This window comes from Leptodactylus fuscus, chromosome 8, assembly GCF_031893055.1.
Source record: "Leptodactylus fuscus isolate aLepFus1 chromosome 8, aLepFus1.hap2, whole genome shotgun sequence".
In the NCBI taxonomy this organism is placed as follows: domain Eukaryota; kingdom Metazoa; phylum Chordata; class Amphibia; order Anura; family Leptodactylidae; genus Leptodactylus; species Leptodactylus fuscus.
In genome coordinates this window covers 48,812,948-48,831,292 of record NC_134272.1, presented here as the reverse complement: position 1 = coordinate 48,831,292, position 18,345 = coordinate 48,812,948, and the positions used below count along the sequence as shown (strand labels likewise).

The window sequence follows — 18,345 nt, the reverse complement described above, 5'->3', positions numbered from 1 at the left end:
CACTCCCCTTTGAGAGGGGTGCAGGAAACCCAGGGGGTGGAGCTTAATCGCTCAGTCTCTGCCTGCTATAGTGATCTTGCCATTTGCACCCTGCAAAGATTCCCTGAGGAGGACAGGAAGCTGCTAGCAAAGTGAAACTGAAAAACACACAGTGTCAGGATCTTGTTTTATTGAACTCTTTTTTGCCAGCAGTCAAAATGGAGTCTTTTGTGTTTCCTGTCTGTGACTTACCCTGATTTCCTGATTTCTCGATTATTTAGCATGTGTGTTCTGATTACCCAGTTGCCTGAGTATTGGTTTCAGAAGTCTGTCTTCTGCAAGGTCCTCAAGCTTAAACTGACTGTTCCAAGTTGGTTAGTTACCTGCAAGTTGGTTGCTACCTGGAACCACTACCCCCAGCAAGTCCTCCTGCTACTAAGACTTTGCTATTCACCTGGTCCACAGGAGCCGTGGAACTACTGATCCCAGCAAGCCCTCCTGCTACAAGGACTTTGCCACCCACCCGGTCCCAAGGAGCCGTGGAACTACAGCCTCCAGCAAGCCCTCCTGCTGAGTATAGGACCACTGCTTCCGGCCAAGCCTCCCTGCCTTCCACAGAACAGACTGTAATTCAATTTGTATATTACTATTGCTAGACTCACTGTTCCCAGCCATTGGTCTCTAGAAAATAGAAAGGGTATTGTGACACACAGGTACATAGGATTACTGTTCTCATTAATGTCCGGCATTTGGGGTTATTAGTTTAGTCTTAGTAACTCCATGTGCCTCACATTAATAGGAATAAACCCCATCATGTCCCTCATATTAACCCCTGTGTGCCTCATATAAAGGTTACTACTATGTGAGACATGGAGGTACTAATAAAAGACCTCAATAATGAAGATACTTAATTATTACCTCCAAGTCTCTCACATATCAGTAACTCTTACACAAGGGTTAATGCGAGGGACATAATGGGGTTAATTGCTATTAATAAGAGGTGCATGGAGTTACTGAACTGTCATACACAGGGCCAGACTTTATGTTGCTTGCTCAAGAGTATCCTGTGCCCAAAACTTACATGTACTGGCGGAAAATAACAAATCATACAATGTCGTATATCGAAGTATATTCACTTGAAATACCTCTGTCCCAAAGACACTATGTACAGTTTCTCAGAACACCATATAGCAGCTGAAGTACAAATTAACTTCAACACAAAAGTCTCACGTATTCTCAGAATTACAGCAAAAACAAGATACAAAGTTACATTCCATATCCCATACCTTATACACAGTACTAAAACCTTACCCGCGCCTGTATATACCCACTTCTACAATCACCGCAGACGAAGTCGCGGGTACCAGCTAGTATACGATAATGGGGTTCGAAATCCGTTCGAACAGTCGAACAGTGTGCGGCTGTTCAAATCGGATTTTGAACCTCGGACATTTTAGTGTTCGCTCATCTCTAGTAGTGGGTGCAGGGGATGATAAGATGGAGATGTCATCTTTGTGTGCAAGTTGACATGGTTAAAGTGAGTAGGTGGTAGAGAAATGGATGTGGATTAAACTACCTCAGAAAATGTATTGCTTAAATGTGATGAACGGGTAGAAGGAAGATCTACTGTCAGAATATGTGATGAAGGAATTATGGTTGTTGTATTCTGAGGAATCTTGTTAATTTGAACTATAAGGGAAGCTCTTTGGGGGTATGTAGGCCTGCTGATAAATTGTCTTTAATGGAATTGGATTTAGTTGATCCCTTTACGAGAAAGCTTTGGTAAAAAGACACTTTACTGTAGGCTCATCAGGGCTTTGATGATACAGCTAATGCCTTACTATTGTTGAAGGGATTGGTGTTGGCTGCCTTGTTGGTTGGTCTGGATATTTGCGAGTTGAGCCAAAATTTGATGTTATTTACATGACAATCTAACCAGTCTTTTTTTTTTTTAGCTTTAGAATTTATCTTTCAATATTTAATGTTCCCTTCTCATTTTGATAAATTTCACAGTGACATGTATTGTGCGGGGATTTTAATAAAAATCACCATTTGCACGATTTGGGTGAGCACAGATCTTTTCTTCTTCCTTTGATGGTTGTTTTACAGATTATTCAGAGCTATCTTTGACTGTGCTCTAAGGACGCTAAGTACCCTTTCCTATGGCAACTTTAACCCCAAACTTGTCAAATTTATGCTTTAATTGATGTGACCAATCACAACAATGCAATGTGAGAGGCCAGCTATAGTTGTTCTCCTAACAGCTCTCGCTTATACCTCATGATATTTTTTTTCCCATACAGGATTATACTATGTGCCACTTGGTTCTGTTCTCTTGTTATTTTTAAAAGAATGATGCCTTTGTTATGTTTGTCAGGGCCACGGATATGGAGAATATTAGATGGCGCAAGTCTTCCTACTGAAACCACCTCTTTTTTCATCTCTGCACCATCCCCTGTGCAGTGGGAGTTGATCCTTCCATTCCACTGACCTTGGCGCATCTCCGTTCCCAATAAAAATTGCTAAATTGGCTACGGCCTTGTGTTGGCTGAAGAAACCCCAGAGTATAATAATTTATTGCAAAGCATGGCGCTGAAGCCATATTAGTTAATCTGAGATTAATCCTCAATTTGGGATATATCTGGCTGAATCTGGGTTCTGACAAAGCAGTTTGCCCATCTCTATTTCCATGTCATGAGTGTCACCTTTGAGTTGTCATAGTCTAAGGGTCTGTGAAGCATTTGTAATTTTTTGTAATCTGACAATCTTTGGTAATTTTTTGTAATCTGAGGCGCACTGGTACACCACTAATCATTGTTACTCTTCCGACCACATAGTATAATAATCAGAGCCCACCTCTCTTGGGCCTTTCTCAATGTCTTTCTGAGTCCTGGGTGACATCAGCAGTCCAAACAATGAGGCCTGTGATTGGGCCTTGGTGGTCACATGAGGTTCTTCGACATCATGACACTTTGACACAAGCATTATGACATTGACATGCCTCATGTGACCAATGATGCTCAATCACAGACCTCATAAGTCTCCAAGGACCGCTGACATCACTCAGGTGGGTGGAAAAGGACCAAAGATGCCACGAGGGATACCTGGAGAGGTGAGAAAAGGTTAATACAACTATTTGTTATTTTTCAGCACCTTCCCTGGGCCTATACTTGTTATACTCTGAGTATAATAATAGCACTTCCAGTTCAACAAAACTGGCTCGCAAATCTCAAGTGGTCGCTAGGGTTGAGCCGATTTTGACTTTTCAGGATCGATTTTAAAATCCGATTTCCGATCATTTTTCATTCAAACCCGATCTCGATCCCAATTCCGATCCCAATGCAAGTCAATGGGATTTTTTTTTTAATCGGAGATCGGATTTTAAAAGCAATCCTACCCCCTCGTGTCCACTTACCTCCAGAGATGGCTGGTCCTGTGCCCCGTGCCTTCATTCTTCGCCTCGCTGCTGCTCCACGCTGCTTTTCTTCCTTCGCTGCCCCCTCCCTGCCAGGTTAGGAGAGTGTGGGCGGGTTAGGAGAGTGTGGGCGGGTACTGGAAGGGGAGACGTCACGTCTCCCCGCCCTGTACCCGCCCACACTCTAAGCCACAAGCCCTGCCTACCTAGCACTTTAAACACTAACCTGGGAGGCGGGGCAGCGAGGCAAGAAGAAGGAGGGCACTGAGCAGCCATCTCTAGAGGTAAGTAGCTGCTAAAGATTTAGTTTAGCCTTCCAGTCGACTGAATGGAGGCAGCCAGCGCACAGGGGGTTAAGGCTGTGTGTCGGCTGCTTCCATTCATTCCTATGGAACTGCAGCGGAGCCTTCACACTAAATATACATCGTATAGTCAGTGTGAAGGCTAAGCAATGCATTGTGGGAAAAGTCACCGTTCTCGATCCCACATAAAAAGATTCGGAATTCCGATGGCGATCGTGAAATTTTCTCGATCACCGATCGGTATCTGATCTTTTCCGAACACAATCGCTCAACCCTAGTGGTCGCCCATCTCGATTGCAAATACTACGTAACCTTTTCAACCTTAAAAGTCTGCATTATTTGTAAGGGAGATACATACTTAATAATTATGGGGGAAATTGAGGAAGCGCCTAATTCTTTGCTAAGTTATTAGTTCATACATAAATCAATGTGCTTAAAAGTCACATAATATTGTATCATCTAATGTTGAAAAGACCACCAAAGTGGAAGTTGTAAGTTTCATTTAACTCCTGTAACTCACCATGAGTTACCAGAAACCCTATATAGAGGGAGTGTTGAGTGCCACCAAAGATATATGGTTAAATAAAGCACTTTTACACTTCTAGGACCCATATGCTGTGTCACCTCTTATCTGACTTTGTCTCAGTTTACAGTATGTTACTCTCTACTTCATTCTATAGGCATCTGCAACACCCACTTCACTCCGCTGCATAGTCCGATAATCAGTCCCATTCCACTTCATGTTATCACCGGCAACCTAATGCAGACTATTTGTGTTCCCCATCTGGTTCTATGCATGACAGTATCTAAATAGCATTTTATGGGCTCTTTCACAAACTTAGAATTCTCCACAGGGATATGTCATCATATACAGAAGGATATGTGGTGAGGAAGCTGTAAATATACTGTGAAATATCTGTTCGTGCCAATGCAACATTGCAACAAACTATTGAAACCTATTTTAGCACTGTATGGCACAAATCTGCTGTGGTGGATCCTCCCTTGCTTTGGTAATATTTTCTATAAAGTGTAACAACTAAAAATTAAATTTTACACTATGCCAAGTATTAGCTCCCTCTGCCACCCCAAAATATTGCAATTTTTGACATTTAGTGAAATCTCCTGCTTTGGTTGGTGCGTGATTTCTGAGCACTGCATTCATGGCTACTCTATCAAAAATGTCCCATGCATAGGAGCCCTGTTTACTGGTGAAGCAACCAGGTAGCAAGAAATTGTAGGCCTCTAAAAGGTGATTAATTCTATTTAAAAATGAAATTTTCTTGCCCAGGTATATACACACGTGGACAAAATTGTTGGTCCCCCTCGTTTAATGAAAGAAAAACCCACAACAGTCACAGAAATAACTTGAATCTGACAAAAATAATAACCAAACTACACGTTGACAAGCCACAAAGCTTCTGGGAGAATGTCCTATGGACAGATGAGACAAAAATCGAACTATTTGGCAAGGTTCATCAGCTCTATGTTCACAGATGGAAAAATGAAGCTTGAATCTTGAAAAGGACGCTGTCCCTACTGTGAAACATGGAGGAGGCTCTGTTATGTTCTGGGGCTGCTTTGCTGCATCTGGCACAGGGTGTCTTGAATCTGTGCAGGGTACAATGAAATCTCAAGTCAATCAAGGGATTTTAGAGAGAAATGTGCTGCCCAGTGTCAGAAAGCTTGGTCTCAGTCGCACGTCATGGGTCTAGCAAAAGGATAATGACCCAAAACACACAATTAAAAAACACCCAAGAATGGCTAAGAGGAAACATTGGACTCTTCTGAAGTGGCCTTCTATGAGCCCTGACCTAAATCCTATTGAGCATTTTTGGAAGGAGCTGAAACATGCCGTCTGGAAAAGGCCCCCTTCAAACCCAAGACAACTGGAGCAGTTTGCTCATGAGGAGTGGCCCAAAATACCTGCTGAGAGGTGCAGAAGTCTCATTGACAGTTACAGGAATCATTTGGTTGCAGTGATGTTGTGCAACAAAATATTAAGCTAAGGGAACCATCATTTCTGTCCAGGCCTGTGTCATGAGTTTTACTTTGTTTTTAAAAAAGTTCTGTTGAAGTGAAAAGCAATGCCTGACTTTCATTTGTTCATTTTCATCAATTTTTTATTTATTATTACTTGTCAGATTCAAGTTATTTCTGTGACCATTGTGGGTTATTCTTTCATTGAACAAGGGGTACCAACAATTTTGTCCACGTGTGTATATATGATCTCACAAGCAAAAAATCTTCATACTCGCTATTTTTCCACAACTACACTAGTATATTAGTTCTATTCCTACAGCACTCTCACCAGTAGTTTGGACTATGAGTTGTTAGTGTCCTCCATAATAAAAGATGGATTCCTCATAAGAGGCCATACTAATAAGAAACTTTACGCCTTATCAGAGACAAGCTAAAAATGAAATGCTATGGTAGAATGGTGATTTATAAAGATCTGGTCCAGTAGAGTAGTCTACCACATCCCTAGTAACCCACAGTTTTTATAAAACACCTTTGTGTTATTACCTTGTTGCATCACCTATGTGCAACAGGCTACAATCTTCTTTGTGATTTTGCATGTTATTCCAGCTGCTAAGCAATGCTGTATAGTCTAAAATGCTGGAAAATGTCAGACTTTACATGACATGTGGTCCTGGTTTACACCCTGCATATTCAACATGCAAATATAATCACGGAAACATGTTCAGGTATGTGAAGGGTGAACATCAAGCAGAAGTTTGTCACATGGAGCAACTGGCATTCATCATAGGGATTGCCTACGGTGACCTTGCTTTTACATATATTATATCATGTACTGTATTTTGGATCTTCTGCAAAGTAAAGAGGTTCAAAATGTTAAATGGAATTTAAAGGTTTTTTTTCTGGGCTTGGAAAAAAATTAGCCGAGGGAAAGAAAATGCCATAAAATAAAAAATAACTATTACTCACCTGATAAATCCCCTGCCTCTCCAGTTGCACCACTCCTGTGTCCCCACTGGTCTTTGTTCCTTTTCCGTCTATTCCGTACAGTGGTGATGTCTCGTAGACCTGTGTAATGACTGAAGCCAATCTCAGATGTGATGCTGGCATGTGGGGTCACATATCACCCCTGCCATTGGACATGGTGGGAGGGCAAAGCGAAGGAGCAGAGCATAGATATTTATTAGGTGGGTGATGGCTTCTTTATGGCACTTCCTTTAGCCTATTTTTTTTTACAGTATTGGAAACTTCTTTTCCATTCACTTTTTGGATATGACTTGCTTTCTCCTGCTCTCCTTCCCTTCCTTCATCTGTCTTTACCCGTATCTCTCCCTTCCTTTCTCTTCCCCTTATCCCACATGCCAGCTTATTTTTGGGTCATCATAACTTTACATTCTCTCTAGAATATTGTGAGGTGTCCTTCTCTTTAGACATAGAATATTTACAAGCTTGTACCTTCAAGACTGCTGATATGTTCCTTACTATAAGGATTTTCCACAGGTTTGAGCTCATCACAGAACTTCTCTATTGTCAGGAGATAATTCTAACAAAGATGGATTGGGTCACTAAATGAGAAATTGTGGGCATAAAAACATCTGTGAAAACATTTTAGGTAAGTTTGGAAAAAATGCTGCAGAATGTTTTCTGAACTAGAAGTGTTATAGTTTATTATTGTAAGAGAAATCTAAATCCCATCACTATTTGGTGTGACCTTTATCATTTTACCTTCCATCAATTCTTCTCTGTACACTTGAAGACAGTGAAGGAACTTGGCATGGAGGTTGTTCCAAACATCTATAGAATTTTCCGTGGATGTAGGCTAGCTCCAATTCTTCTATCCCTTCATGTAATCCCAGACAGACTGGATGATGTTGAGTTCAGGGCTCTGTCAGGGCCATATTATCACTTTCAGGACTCCTCCTCCTTGTTCATTCACTTCGTTGTGTTAAATAAGAAAAATAAACTGTTAACACTTCTATTTCTCACAGCATTCTTACCTTGCTGAATTTTTCACACCATTTTGTTATTGTTGTGATGAACATACTAAGGAAACACATTTATTGAAGAACTGATATCAGGGCCTCAATTCAAGATTGACCTTGTACTACGCGAGATCGTACCGGCCGAATTTACAAACAAGTTCAATATTGTGAAATATAGACAAAAGATTACTCAAAGTGATCCACGACTTGTGAGATACTATAGCAAAAATGTCAGTAACCAACAACAGATGACTGTACAAGAGAACTTAAACCGGGATTTTGTTGAATGGTGCCAGCAGAACCACCTCAGGATTAATGCTGGGAAGAACAAGGAGATGGTGGTGGATTTTAGTAAACGAAGAAGTGCTCCGACCCCGGTGGAGATCCAAGGGACATGTATTAAGATAGTCAGGACCTATAAGTATCTGGGTGTGCTCCTCAACAATAAACTAGACTGGGCTGATCACCTGTATGTGCTGCACAGAAAGGGTCACGGCAGGCTCTACCTGCTCAGGAGGCTGAGGGCCTTCGGAGTCCAGGGCCACTTCTTAGGGCCTTCTTCAAGTCTGTGGTTGCTTCAGCCATTTTTTTCGGTGTGGCCTGCTGGGGGAGCAGTATATCAACCAGGGACAGAAATAGACTTGACAGGCTGATCAGAAGGGCCAGCTCTGTCCTGGGGAGCCCCCTGGACCCAGTACAGGTGGTGGGTGACAGAAGGATACTGTCCGTGGTGACCTCCATGTGTGAGAACAAATCCCACCCCATGTATGGGACCTTGATGGCACTTGGCAGCACTGTAAGTGACTGTATGCTTCACCCCAAGTGTGAGAAGGAGCGCTATCGCAGGTCCTTACTTCCAACCACGACCAGACTGTATAATCTACATCAGTCCAAGCGAAGATCACTCTGCACAGAGAACTAATGATTATGATGATGACCATGAAGTTTTCCTTCTCTCTTCCGTTCCTTAACTGCTATGGACTCCTAGTATATCTTCTCTTCTCAGCATATGTGTGCCTACGTCTGTAATATATTACTGTGTATTATCCTGTATCTGTATTACTATGCTGCTGTAACATGCTGAAATTTCCCCACTGTGGGACTATTAAAGGATTATCTTATCTTATATACACAATACGTTTTCTATGGTGGACAGATCCTGCCCTTTCAGTCAAAGCTGGCTGTGAAACAGCCCAGAAAAGATCCCACACAAGTGATCACTAAATAGGTTGTGCCTTTACTTTATTCGAATATACATTCATTTATATGACGCATGTTGGGGACCAGCCCTGTCCAATATTTTCGGTCATCATTTGGCATCATATCATATGGCCTTCACTTGTAGATGAGTAGATGGATGCCAAAGGTTGTATGCAAAGACTAAAAGTGGCACCGTCCAACAGTATACAATGTATTAGCACTTTGGTACAAACCAAGCAATCCCAAAAATTTTGGAATCCTTTTGTGATTGGGTATCATGATGAACAGCCACCATGTAAAACCTTCACAGTATGGAGGAAACAAACTGCCCGACAAAATCCAGTAAAAAAGTTACTAACGTGTCAACTGCAATTATGGCTAAATAAATACCATAGATCTTCCTAATTCCCCATCCTAAGGCTAACAGATTTGTCATGCAAGTCACTGTGGGGTTTGGGCCACACTTACAAACTCAGTGATTGTATTACATTGAAATTCCTCTTCACAAATGGCTTGGGTCAAAGGGTCATTTCTTCTAAGCTAAACCATGGACCTAGTGGGGCAGTGAGATTTCACTGTTCGGGAGCTGGTAAAACACTAGGAGAAGTCCGTCCAGCCTATCCCACAAGTGGTTGACACTTTGGAGGGGTGTGTTCTGCATGAGGAGTACATCTGCTGTAGGAAACTTAATGTGCACAGAAAAGCCTTCCAAGTCTGACTGCAACACTTTTTGACATCTCACTGAAGCGGTCTTAAAACCTGAAAATGAGGCACTGTCTGACTGCGTCCCTGCAATGGGACATGCTCACAGCCCTTGCATTAATCATACTAACAGCACAAGCTTTCCCCCAGACCGAGATTAAACTCAGTCAAGGTGAGTGCACTCCTTTTTTATTTTTAGGACCCTACATATTGAGTTAATATTCTATAACTCTGTCACATAATACTGACATGGATTCAGTCCATCAGTTGCTGCTACAATACTTACCCTCTAGGGTTGCTACTGTATATGGAATGCTTTAGTCTCTTTGATAATATAAGTTTCTTATTTATATCTTTTTTTATCATTAAAGTTATTTCCAATATTTTCCAATGGCAACATTAATATATGTTGATATGATATATTTGTATTATTTCAGACATAATGAAATGAGCTCAGTTTAGGCCATTGTATGATATGGGAAGTTGTATCACTATGCAACATATGTAGCAACGCCATTACACTGAAAGGTCTTAGTTATTAGTGAAGCTCCATTTTTCAAGTTTAAAGTAACAAAAGGCTATGCCCTATTGAAGTGTCTACTGTATATAGCAATTATTGTGACTATCCGCTAATGGGGGTTTATATCACTATGGCTATCCTCTAATGGAGTCTTTAAATAGTAATTATTATGACTATCCTCTAATGAAGTGTTTACTGTATATAGGAATCAATATGACTATCCACTAATACAGTGTTTACATAGAAACTGCTATGACTATCCTCTAATAAAGCATTTATATAGGAATCACTATGACTATCCTCTAATGAAGTGTTTATAGTGGAATCACTCTATGACAATCCTCTAATGGAGTCTTTACATAGGAATCATTATAACTATCCTTTAATAAAGCATTTATATAGGAATTACTATAACTATCCCCTAAGTGTTTACTGTTTATAGGGATCACTGCGACTACCCTCTAATGGAGTGTTTATATAGAACTAACCTCTAATGAAACATTTATATAGAAATGCATGACTAGACTCTAATGAGACATCTATATAGGAATCACTATGACTATCCTCTAATACAGCGTTTACGTAGGAATCACTATGACTATTCTGTAATGAACGGTACCATACAATATATAATATATGACACAGTTATAATATGTATATACAGTATTTTATTAAACATAGTCAAAGTCTTTTCAATTCATCAGGGTCCTACAAAACATGAGTATTGTGTTGTTTATATTTTTTATAATGGTAAGCAATGGCTATAGTACTGTACAGTTGTGTCTGTTTTTGACGTATATTTAATGATACTCTTCAAACTTGTACACTGAATGTAATCCCTGAACACAGTGTGAATAGAGCCTAAGCTATTGGTCTCCTGCCGAACTCAGTAGAGGATGTGGTTGGTCCATGGATCTGTTCTTGAGTGAAAAAGTCAACCATAAAGAAAGTGAAATTTCCCACAACTGTGTGTGTGATTATTATTGAAATGCCACTGCTTGGAAAGGAGGCAAAGTATTGATAGAAGGGATAGCTGGTCATACAATGAGGCTTTCAAAACTATAAAAATGTGGCCAGAGAGAGGAAATCTGTTGATCTTTGTTTACCTGGCTACAGTAAGACATCTCTGTCTGCTCACATGTCAAGCAGCCAAATGTGTCATACACCACTAAGGACATCATTGCTGCAATCAGCAAAACAAAGATCATTGGAGACCTCGAGATTGATAACTGATGAATATAGATTCTGTTGTGTGTTTATACTATTCTTTGCCCCTGGTCACATTTTCTAGGATATCAGAAAACCTCTTTATGGCTAAGGCCCCACATTGTGGTAAAACTGCTTTTTTGTTACAGATTTTATTGTGTTTTTATCAGCCAGAGCCAAGAGTGGGTTGAGCAGAAGGGAGAAGTATAAGAGCTTCCTTTATATTTCCATTTGCTTGGAAAAACCACAGCAAAAGTTGCAACAAAAAAGCAGCTTTTTTGCTACATGTGGCCGTAGCTTAATATAGTCTTTATAGTGCTGTAAAAGTGGACTTTGACTTAATTTGGATATATAAAAAACGAAAACTTGATAATCTTCAGTAGTTGATACCTTTTTAACAAACATTTTCCTTATACTTAATTTGGATACTGATGTCTTGTGTTTTCACCATTGTGTCTACAAAATTGACAGATTGGAAACACAACTATCTCAAGCTGCTCATACACTAGAAATATTAAAATGGCTACATAACTTGCCAGTCACAGTTGGCTTGTTGTTCTGCAAACAATTACATGTGTTAAAATGCTAAATTGTAGACAATTGGACAATCAATTTCCACCTATAGCCAGCTACTTGTAGACCCAACCCACTGTGAATTAGAGGGATTACCCAACGTACAAGGGCACTGGATAATGGATAGTTTTCCAATTGCTGGAACTCCCACCACTGATATCTCCATCGATCACAAAAACAAAGTCCCATGTTCCTCAATTTGAAAGAAGCACATGTTCTCCATGTTCTCTGCATTCAACTCTTTTAGTGTATCAAAGATAGCTAAGTGTTCTACTTGGCTGTCTTCAGCAGTCCCATCGAGTGTAATAGAGCAGCATGGGACATAACAAGTGGCATCATTGGGTGTCTTAATGATATTCAACTTTATACTGAAGCCAACAGGGTTTACCCACCAATGCAAATTAGTCCCTATCCACCAGCTACGGAATAAGTAGCAGATTGGGATGAAGAGAGGAGTCCAACCACTGGAACCCGCACCATCCTCTCAGTGCTGTACTATCTACATAGGTCTCATAGGAAAAAAATGGAGGAGGAGTGTGTCTGCTCAAATACTACTCCATTCACACTTAGGTGCAAAATTTCCTGTTTTTGTTTTAGTGGGGGTCCTGACGGTTAGGATGCCACTGTTCTGCAACTTGTCCTGTCTAAGTTTCATTGGCAGGCAAAGCCATACAGTCAATACAGTACAGTATGCAGGGGCAATAATATATTCAAGTGAATTAACTTGAAACAAAGAATCCTCTAATGGACAATGTTATTTTAGGAACATGGTACAGTAGTTTAGAAGGTGTTTAGTTACCATTTGTGTAAAATATTGTACATGTTATTATGCCTTGATTTTTGCTTGCCTTCTAGCAGCCAGCATAAATCCATCACATCCCAAGGGACATTTTCAGTATTTCCAAGAACATTTGAGACAGACAAAATGGAACGTAGAGAAATAACATACAGAAATTTACAGCTAGCAGAACCATCTTAATCTCGGGTACTTCTGAATTAGAGAACTTAGAAGAGGAACACAAGTGTTTGGAGGATTTGCTTGGATATTTCTGGATCTATGCCATTACTAAGTTTGTCAACATTTCAGTTACGAATATTGGCAGCAATGCAAATTATATGTCATATTCTCTCAATTTTACTTAAAGAGCAAGTGACACCAATTTATAAACATAGCAGTGATAATGTTATCAGAAGATATGTGCAAATTACAACATCCATCTATAATGGACAGATGTGGCTAAATCTATTTATCTATTTATCTATTTATCTATTATATTCTGTATTATATATTGTGAAAACTTTCTTGAGATGACTGCTCAAAATTTCATTGAAAACTGACTTCTAGAGGGGCGACCCTCTCAAATTAGAATACCAAGATATAGTATATAGGATACAAAGAAGCTGAAAAACCTTGACAGAAAGATTTAGTCTAGGTGGGTGGATGGTCTTTTCAGAGAGGTGGTCCTATGGAGAGGCTTCATTTATTTATATGCTAACAACTTCTATGGGATCATAACTTCAAACCAGCTACCATGAAGACCACCTGAGATACTAAGCCAGTGCCACATAGCTAGGAAATTCTACATCGCTTTTGGCAGTCCATCATTTCTTCTCCAGAAACTGATAAGCTCCATTGGTCCTTTAAAGGGTATTCCCATAACCCTTGTTCACCAACCTACAGGCTCTGTGCTCTGTTCACTTCCTGGTTTTCTCGGCACATTGGTGGGCGGGATTTCACTTGCTCTGCTGCTATGTTTGCAATTAGTAATGAGGGATTGGTTGTAAATGCATTACCACAGTATGAAGCTGATGTAGCTGAGCTGGATTTGAGTCAGCTTGCATTACATACAGTGGTACCGGACTCCCTATCTCAGCCTTATCAGCCAAATTCAATTAAACCAGCTGATAAGTGGAAGAGCTAAAGATAGAGTTCAGAAATCCCGGAGCTGTCACCTCCCCTATCTGAGGAGCTCTGTTACTTGTCAGACATAAACAGCTCAGAGCTGCTGCTGAGCACTCAGCCCCTCCCTCTTGAGAGCAGGCAGCTCTGTCACTTGGGAAATGAGCAGATAAGCCCATTGGCCATAGAAACTGAGTGTAAACAATGAAGTGAATAAATTAAGATAACGGCCAAACAAAGCAGTTTTGATAAAGCAATGTATTTAGGAAAAGTCTTAAATCCACATAAACTAGCAGTATAGAGAGGATCCTTGTTATGGGACAACCCCTTTAACTTTACTTTAATGCCAAGTGGTTAGGGCTGTCCGGTAACATAAGATGTCATAAGAATGTATCAATGTCATGTACAGTGAAACCTCTCCAAAAGACCACCAATTTTATGACAAACCCCTTACCCAGAAATATTTTGCAATAAGATTATTCCATTAATTTAGAAGGAAAACAAGCCTTGAGGCTAAAAATGCAGATCTGTTTTGCAGCAGCTGTAGTAAATGTAATGGACACAATGTATACAATATATACACATGATGTAATATATGACTGCTCTGAAATAATAAGGCTGACAATATAATCGCTTTCTCTTTTTGTGTCTCAGCTTTCACAGATATCAGCCAGCCATATACATGTCCTCTGTTTTGGACCGAGTATAACGGGAACTGCTACAGGTTCTTTCCAATAAATAAAACATGGGCAGAAGCAGACTTTTACTGTGCTGAGTTCTCGCTCGGCAGGACGACTGCCAAATTAGTTTCTGTCCACAGGTATTGTATATAGCCGCTTCTCTGCAGGAGCCAAAATATGAGTGATGTTTATTACTTTCAGCTTCTATCAACTACGTATATAATGTGCATCAGCACTGCAAAGGCATAAAACAGCTCGACTTTACTTCTCCATAGTTACCTTTGCTTGCAATAACTGATGTCTGTAGAGTTCTAGACAATACAATGGGAGATTTGGGGAGGAATTTAAAGAAACAGTCCAGGAAATATTTATATATCATGCCTACTGCATAGCCTGATGGTCCATGAAGGACTCAAAGACTCAAGTTTGGTGGACTTTGTCATGGACTGCCCCATCATGCCCTGAACTTTATGTAACACAGAGTATTGGTTTTGCTGAAAGAGTTCCTTTAACGTGTAGCTAAACTTTTGGACAACTTTTGATTTTCTGGCAATATTTTTGTCATTAATAGAGATGAGCAAACACTGTTCGATCGAATATCAGGCCGTTCGTATTCCAATCGAATACCACGAGGCAAACACTAAAAATTCGATTCCCCTCTCACCTTCCCTGACGCTTTTTTTGCACCAATATCTGCGCAGGGGAGGTGGGACAGGAACTACGACAATGGAGGCATCGAAAAAAAAAATAAAATAAAAAATAAAAAAATCGGAAAAAGTAATTGGCTGGCTAAATCAGGTGACCTCCAATTTATACGAATGGTGGATTTAACATTCGGTAAATTTAAGACTGTGAACTAGGTAGGGATAGAAATCCCACTGGATTCACGAAGAATGCTTGAATGTGTGTTTATTTTAAAAAAGTATACATTGCTTGGTGCAGTAAACGTTTTTGGCCTTTCTAGGCCTTCTTCAGACTTGGTATAATATATGCAGTTGATCCGTGGTGAAGTGTAACTTTGTGCAAAGCACAGAACTTAGGGCCCGCCTGATGTTACGGGACACGTGCTGGTGCAAGGCTCAACTCACCCCAAGGGCCAAAAACACTGCTGGTGAATTTTGTTCAATTCCAAAGGACTCTGTGTTTAGATTTGGCTCAGTCACAGCTCCAGAACATGCCTTGGAAGGCAAGGTTTCCTATAGTGGCTCCATCTCAGCAGGATGATGATGATGATGGTGATGATGATGATGAAGCTTGGTTAAATCTGGTGTCGAAAGGGAAAGTGGTTCCTGATCTACATCTAAAGTACTGGAGCATGTTGTTTGGACTATTAACACCTGATCAGAACCCTGTAGAGGTAATGTAGAGTCCGATATTAGAGGACCATTACCGGTAGTAGTGGTTGCAGCCAATTCTCCCCCTTTGCGGTCCTCTAAATAAAAGTTACCCCCAGGACTTGATGCCAAAATGTTATAAATTTTCCAATCAAAATCAAGGTCAATGTCTGGTTCCTCACTCCAATCCACTGCATCAATCCCACACAATGAGAGTGATTACCACATCACACACACAATGACAGTTCAGGCTGGGTACTGTTGAATTTCCCATTGCCTATTCCATCTGTGATCGTCATGGGCAATGTGATTTAAAGGGGTGCTTGGTAATGTTTCTTTAGCTTAAAATTTGGGTTTCTGTCCATCCAATTTGGGAGGAAAGAAGGTTTCCAGGTATTTTTCAACTTTCATAGTGGTTTTTTGAGTGTGGAAAGTGTTCAGTTGATAGGTTGTGATGGTGGGGTAAAAACTGTGACTTGGGCGTGTTAGATGCCCCCATACATGCTTCCCCTGCTGTCCCAGTTGCATTCCAGAGGTGTTGGCATCATTTCCTGAGGTGTCATAGTGGACTTGGTGACCCTCCTGAGTCGAATTGTGGGTTCCCCTGAAACAAATGTTTTTCCCCATAGACTATAATGGGGTTCAATATTCGTTCGAATAATCAAACATTGAGGGGCTATTCAAAACGAATAACGAATATTGAATATTTCACTGTTCGATCATCTCTATTTATTAATAAATTTTGGCTCCTTTCTGTGAAATCCTGCATCCAGTTAGTGAAACACAGCTACTCAGTCAGAGGCAGGAACAGCTCTCAATATGGTATAAAGAGATGCAGGATTGCACAGAAAGCAGCCAAAACCTGTAGAGAAAGTACATCATTAAATTTATTAATGACACAAATACTACTGGAAAATCAAAAGTTGTCCAGAAGTGTAGTTACGTTTTAAAGTAGAGACTCCACATTATGGAATCGCAGTGTTTTATATTTCAGGTGCGGTTGTTCGAGCCAAAGTCAGGAGTGCCTTGAAAAGAAATTGAAAATTTAAAGTAAGCTCTTAGACATTTCTCTTCTGTTATATTCACTTGTGACTTTCACTCAAAAACACTCAACAAAATCTGCAACAAAAAAGCTGCGTTTCCACAATGTGGGGCCTTAGCATAAAGCGGTTTTCTCATCTTGTAAAATAATGATGTTCACTAGGATGATAATGACTGAGATTTTGATTTCTGGGACGACAGCTATCCTGACCCATTGTTGGTGTAGTGAAATATCCCTTTCTATATATTTCCTGCATAGTCAGGTGACCACGAGTACCCATGAGCAGGGAAAATAAAGAAAGGGGTGCAGTCCTACCACCAATGCTGCAGCCGCCTTCATTCTCAGGGCCAGTGGGATCAGTGGTCAGAGCAAATCATGAGCAGATAGCTCCTACTATAGACCAGCAATTCCCGACACCTAGGAGTGCCTTGGAAATCCACCAGGGGCCTACAACAGTCTGGTTGGGAAGATGGCCATATGCATTTATGCAACATTATGTGTGTCCTTAGGATAATTTTTGTCTTTCGGTAAAGACTAACAGAGAAAAAGGCACAACACCAAAACTGTGTCTCCTTAATTCTCAGGATAAGTAGGGGTCCTACTATCTCCCACCAATAATAATGTTATGGCATATCAAAGTGAAATGTGATCATTATTATGATGGGAGTAACCCTTTAAACAATATGTTTCCATTTCATTACCAATACAATGTATATGAATAAATATATTCTACATAAAATATATAACTTTTGACATACATTGTATGTTGTACTGGTCCCAATTTATAGCCCATATTATACTCCAGAGCTGCATTTACAATTCTTCAGGTCATAATATCTCATAATAACCTATTTTCAGTGTTTTAGTTTTTGATAAGAAATAAGTTTCTACTTGTGTAGTAATCTACTACAACAAAAAACTAACTTGTCTGTTGAATTGTAGATACGTCAATCAGTCAGTCATGCTGACTGTTGCCAATTGTATTGCCAATGCTCTACGCTTGTGAGCATACTGCCTTTCCCTGCAGATTTAGCTGCCTGGTTTCCTCTGTGAGTGATCCTATTCCTTTAAGGATTATTATACTTACCTGCTCAGCTTCCATTCATACCCGACATGTAGGTTTTTTCTGTCCGCTTGAAAAGTCAGACATCTTTACGAATGGACACTTAAGGACAGGCACGGAGTGTAAAACAACACACCCGATGTCCATTTAAATGAATGAAAAATGTCACGGACACAGCTAGTGTCCGCTGCTAATGTCCATGCAAGATTTTGAATGGACATTCGCAGTGGACACTACCTGTCGGACACTGACGGTAATGTGAACGCTCCCTAAGCCTACATTAACATAATGAAATTTTCCTGATCCTTAGCAACCTTCCAGAGTCCCCACAGCAAAGCTCATATTCCCATATGGGGATTAAAGGGTGAAGACCAGGGAGTCTGCATAGACAATGCTCCAAGCCATACTGGTTTGGTAGCACAATGGGCCCACAATCCGCTGCCCATTACACCAGTGGTGTCCAGAATGAA

The 18,345-nt window shown here is 40.4% G+C and overlaps 1 protein-coding gene across 1 annotated transcript in view; it reads left to right on the top strand.

The window, feature by feature from the left end:
• The first annotated feature begins 9,571 nt into the window (after nucleotides 1–9,571).
• CLEC19A (C-type lectin domain containing 19A) overlaps nucleotides 9,572–18,345 on the top strand; it is a 56,687-nt gene continuing 47,913 nt past the window's right edge. Inside the window, exons 1-2 of the mRNA XM_075284775.1 lie at nucleotides 9,572–9,729; nucleotides 14,411–14,576. Of these exons, the coding sequence (XP_075140876.1) occupies nucleotides 9,621–9,729; nucleotides 14,411–14,576 (275 nt within the window). The 5' untranslated portion in view covers nucleotides 9,572–9,620. The remainder of the gene's footprint in view (nucleotides 9,730–14,410; nucleotides 14,577–18,345) is intronic.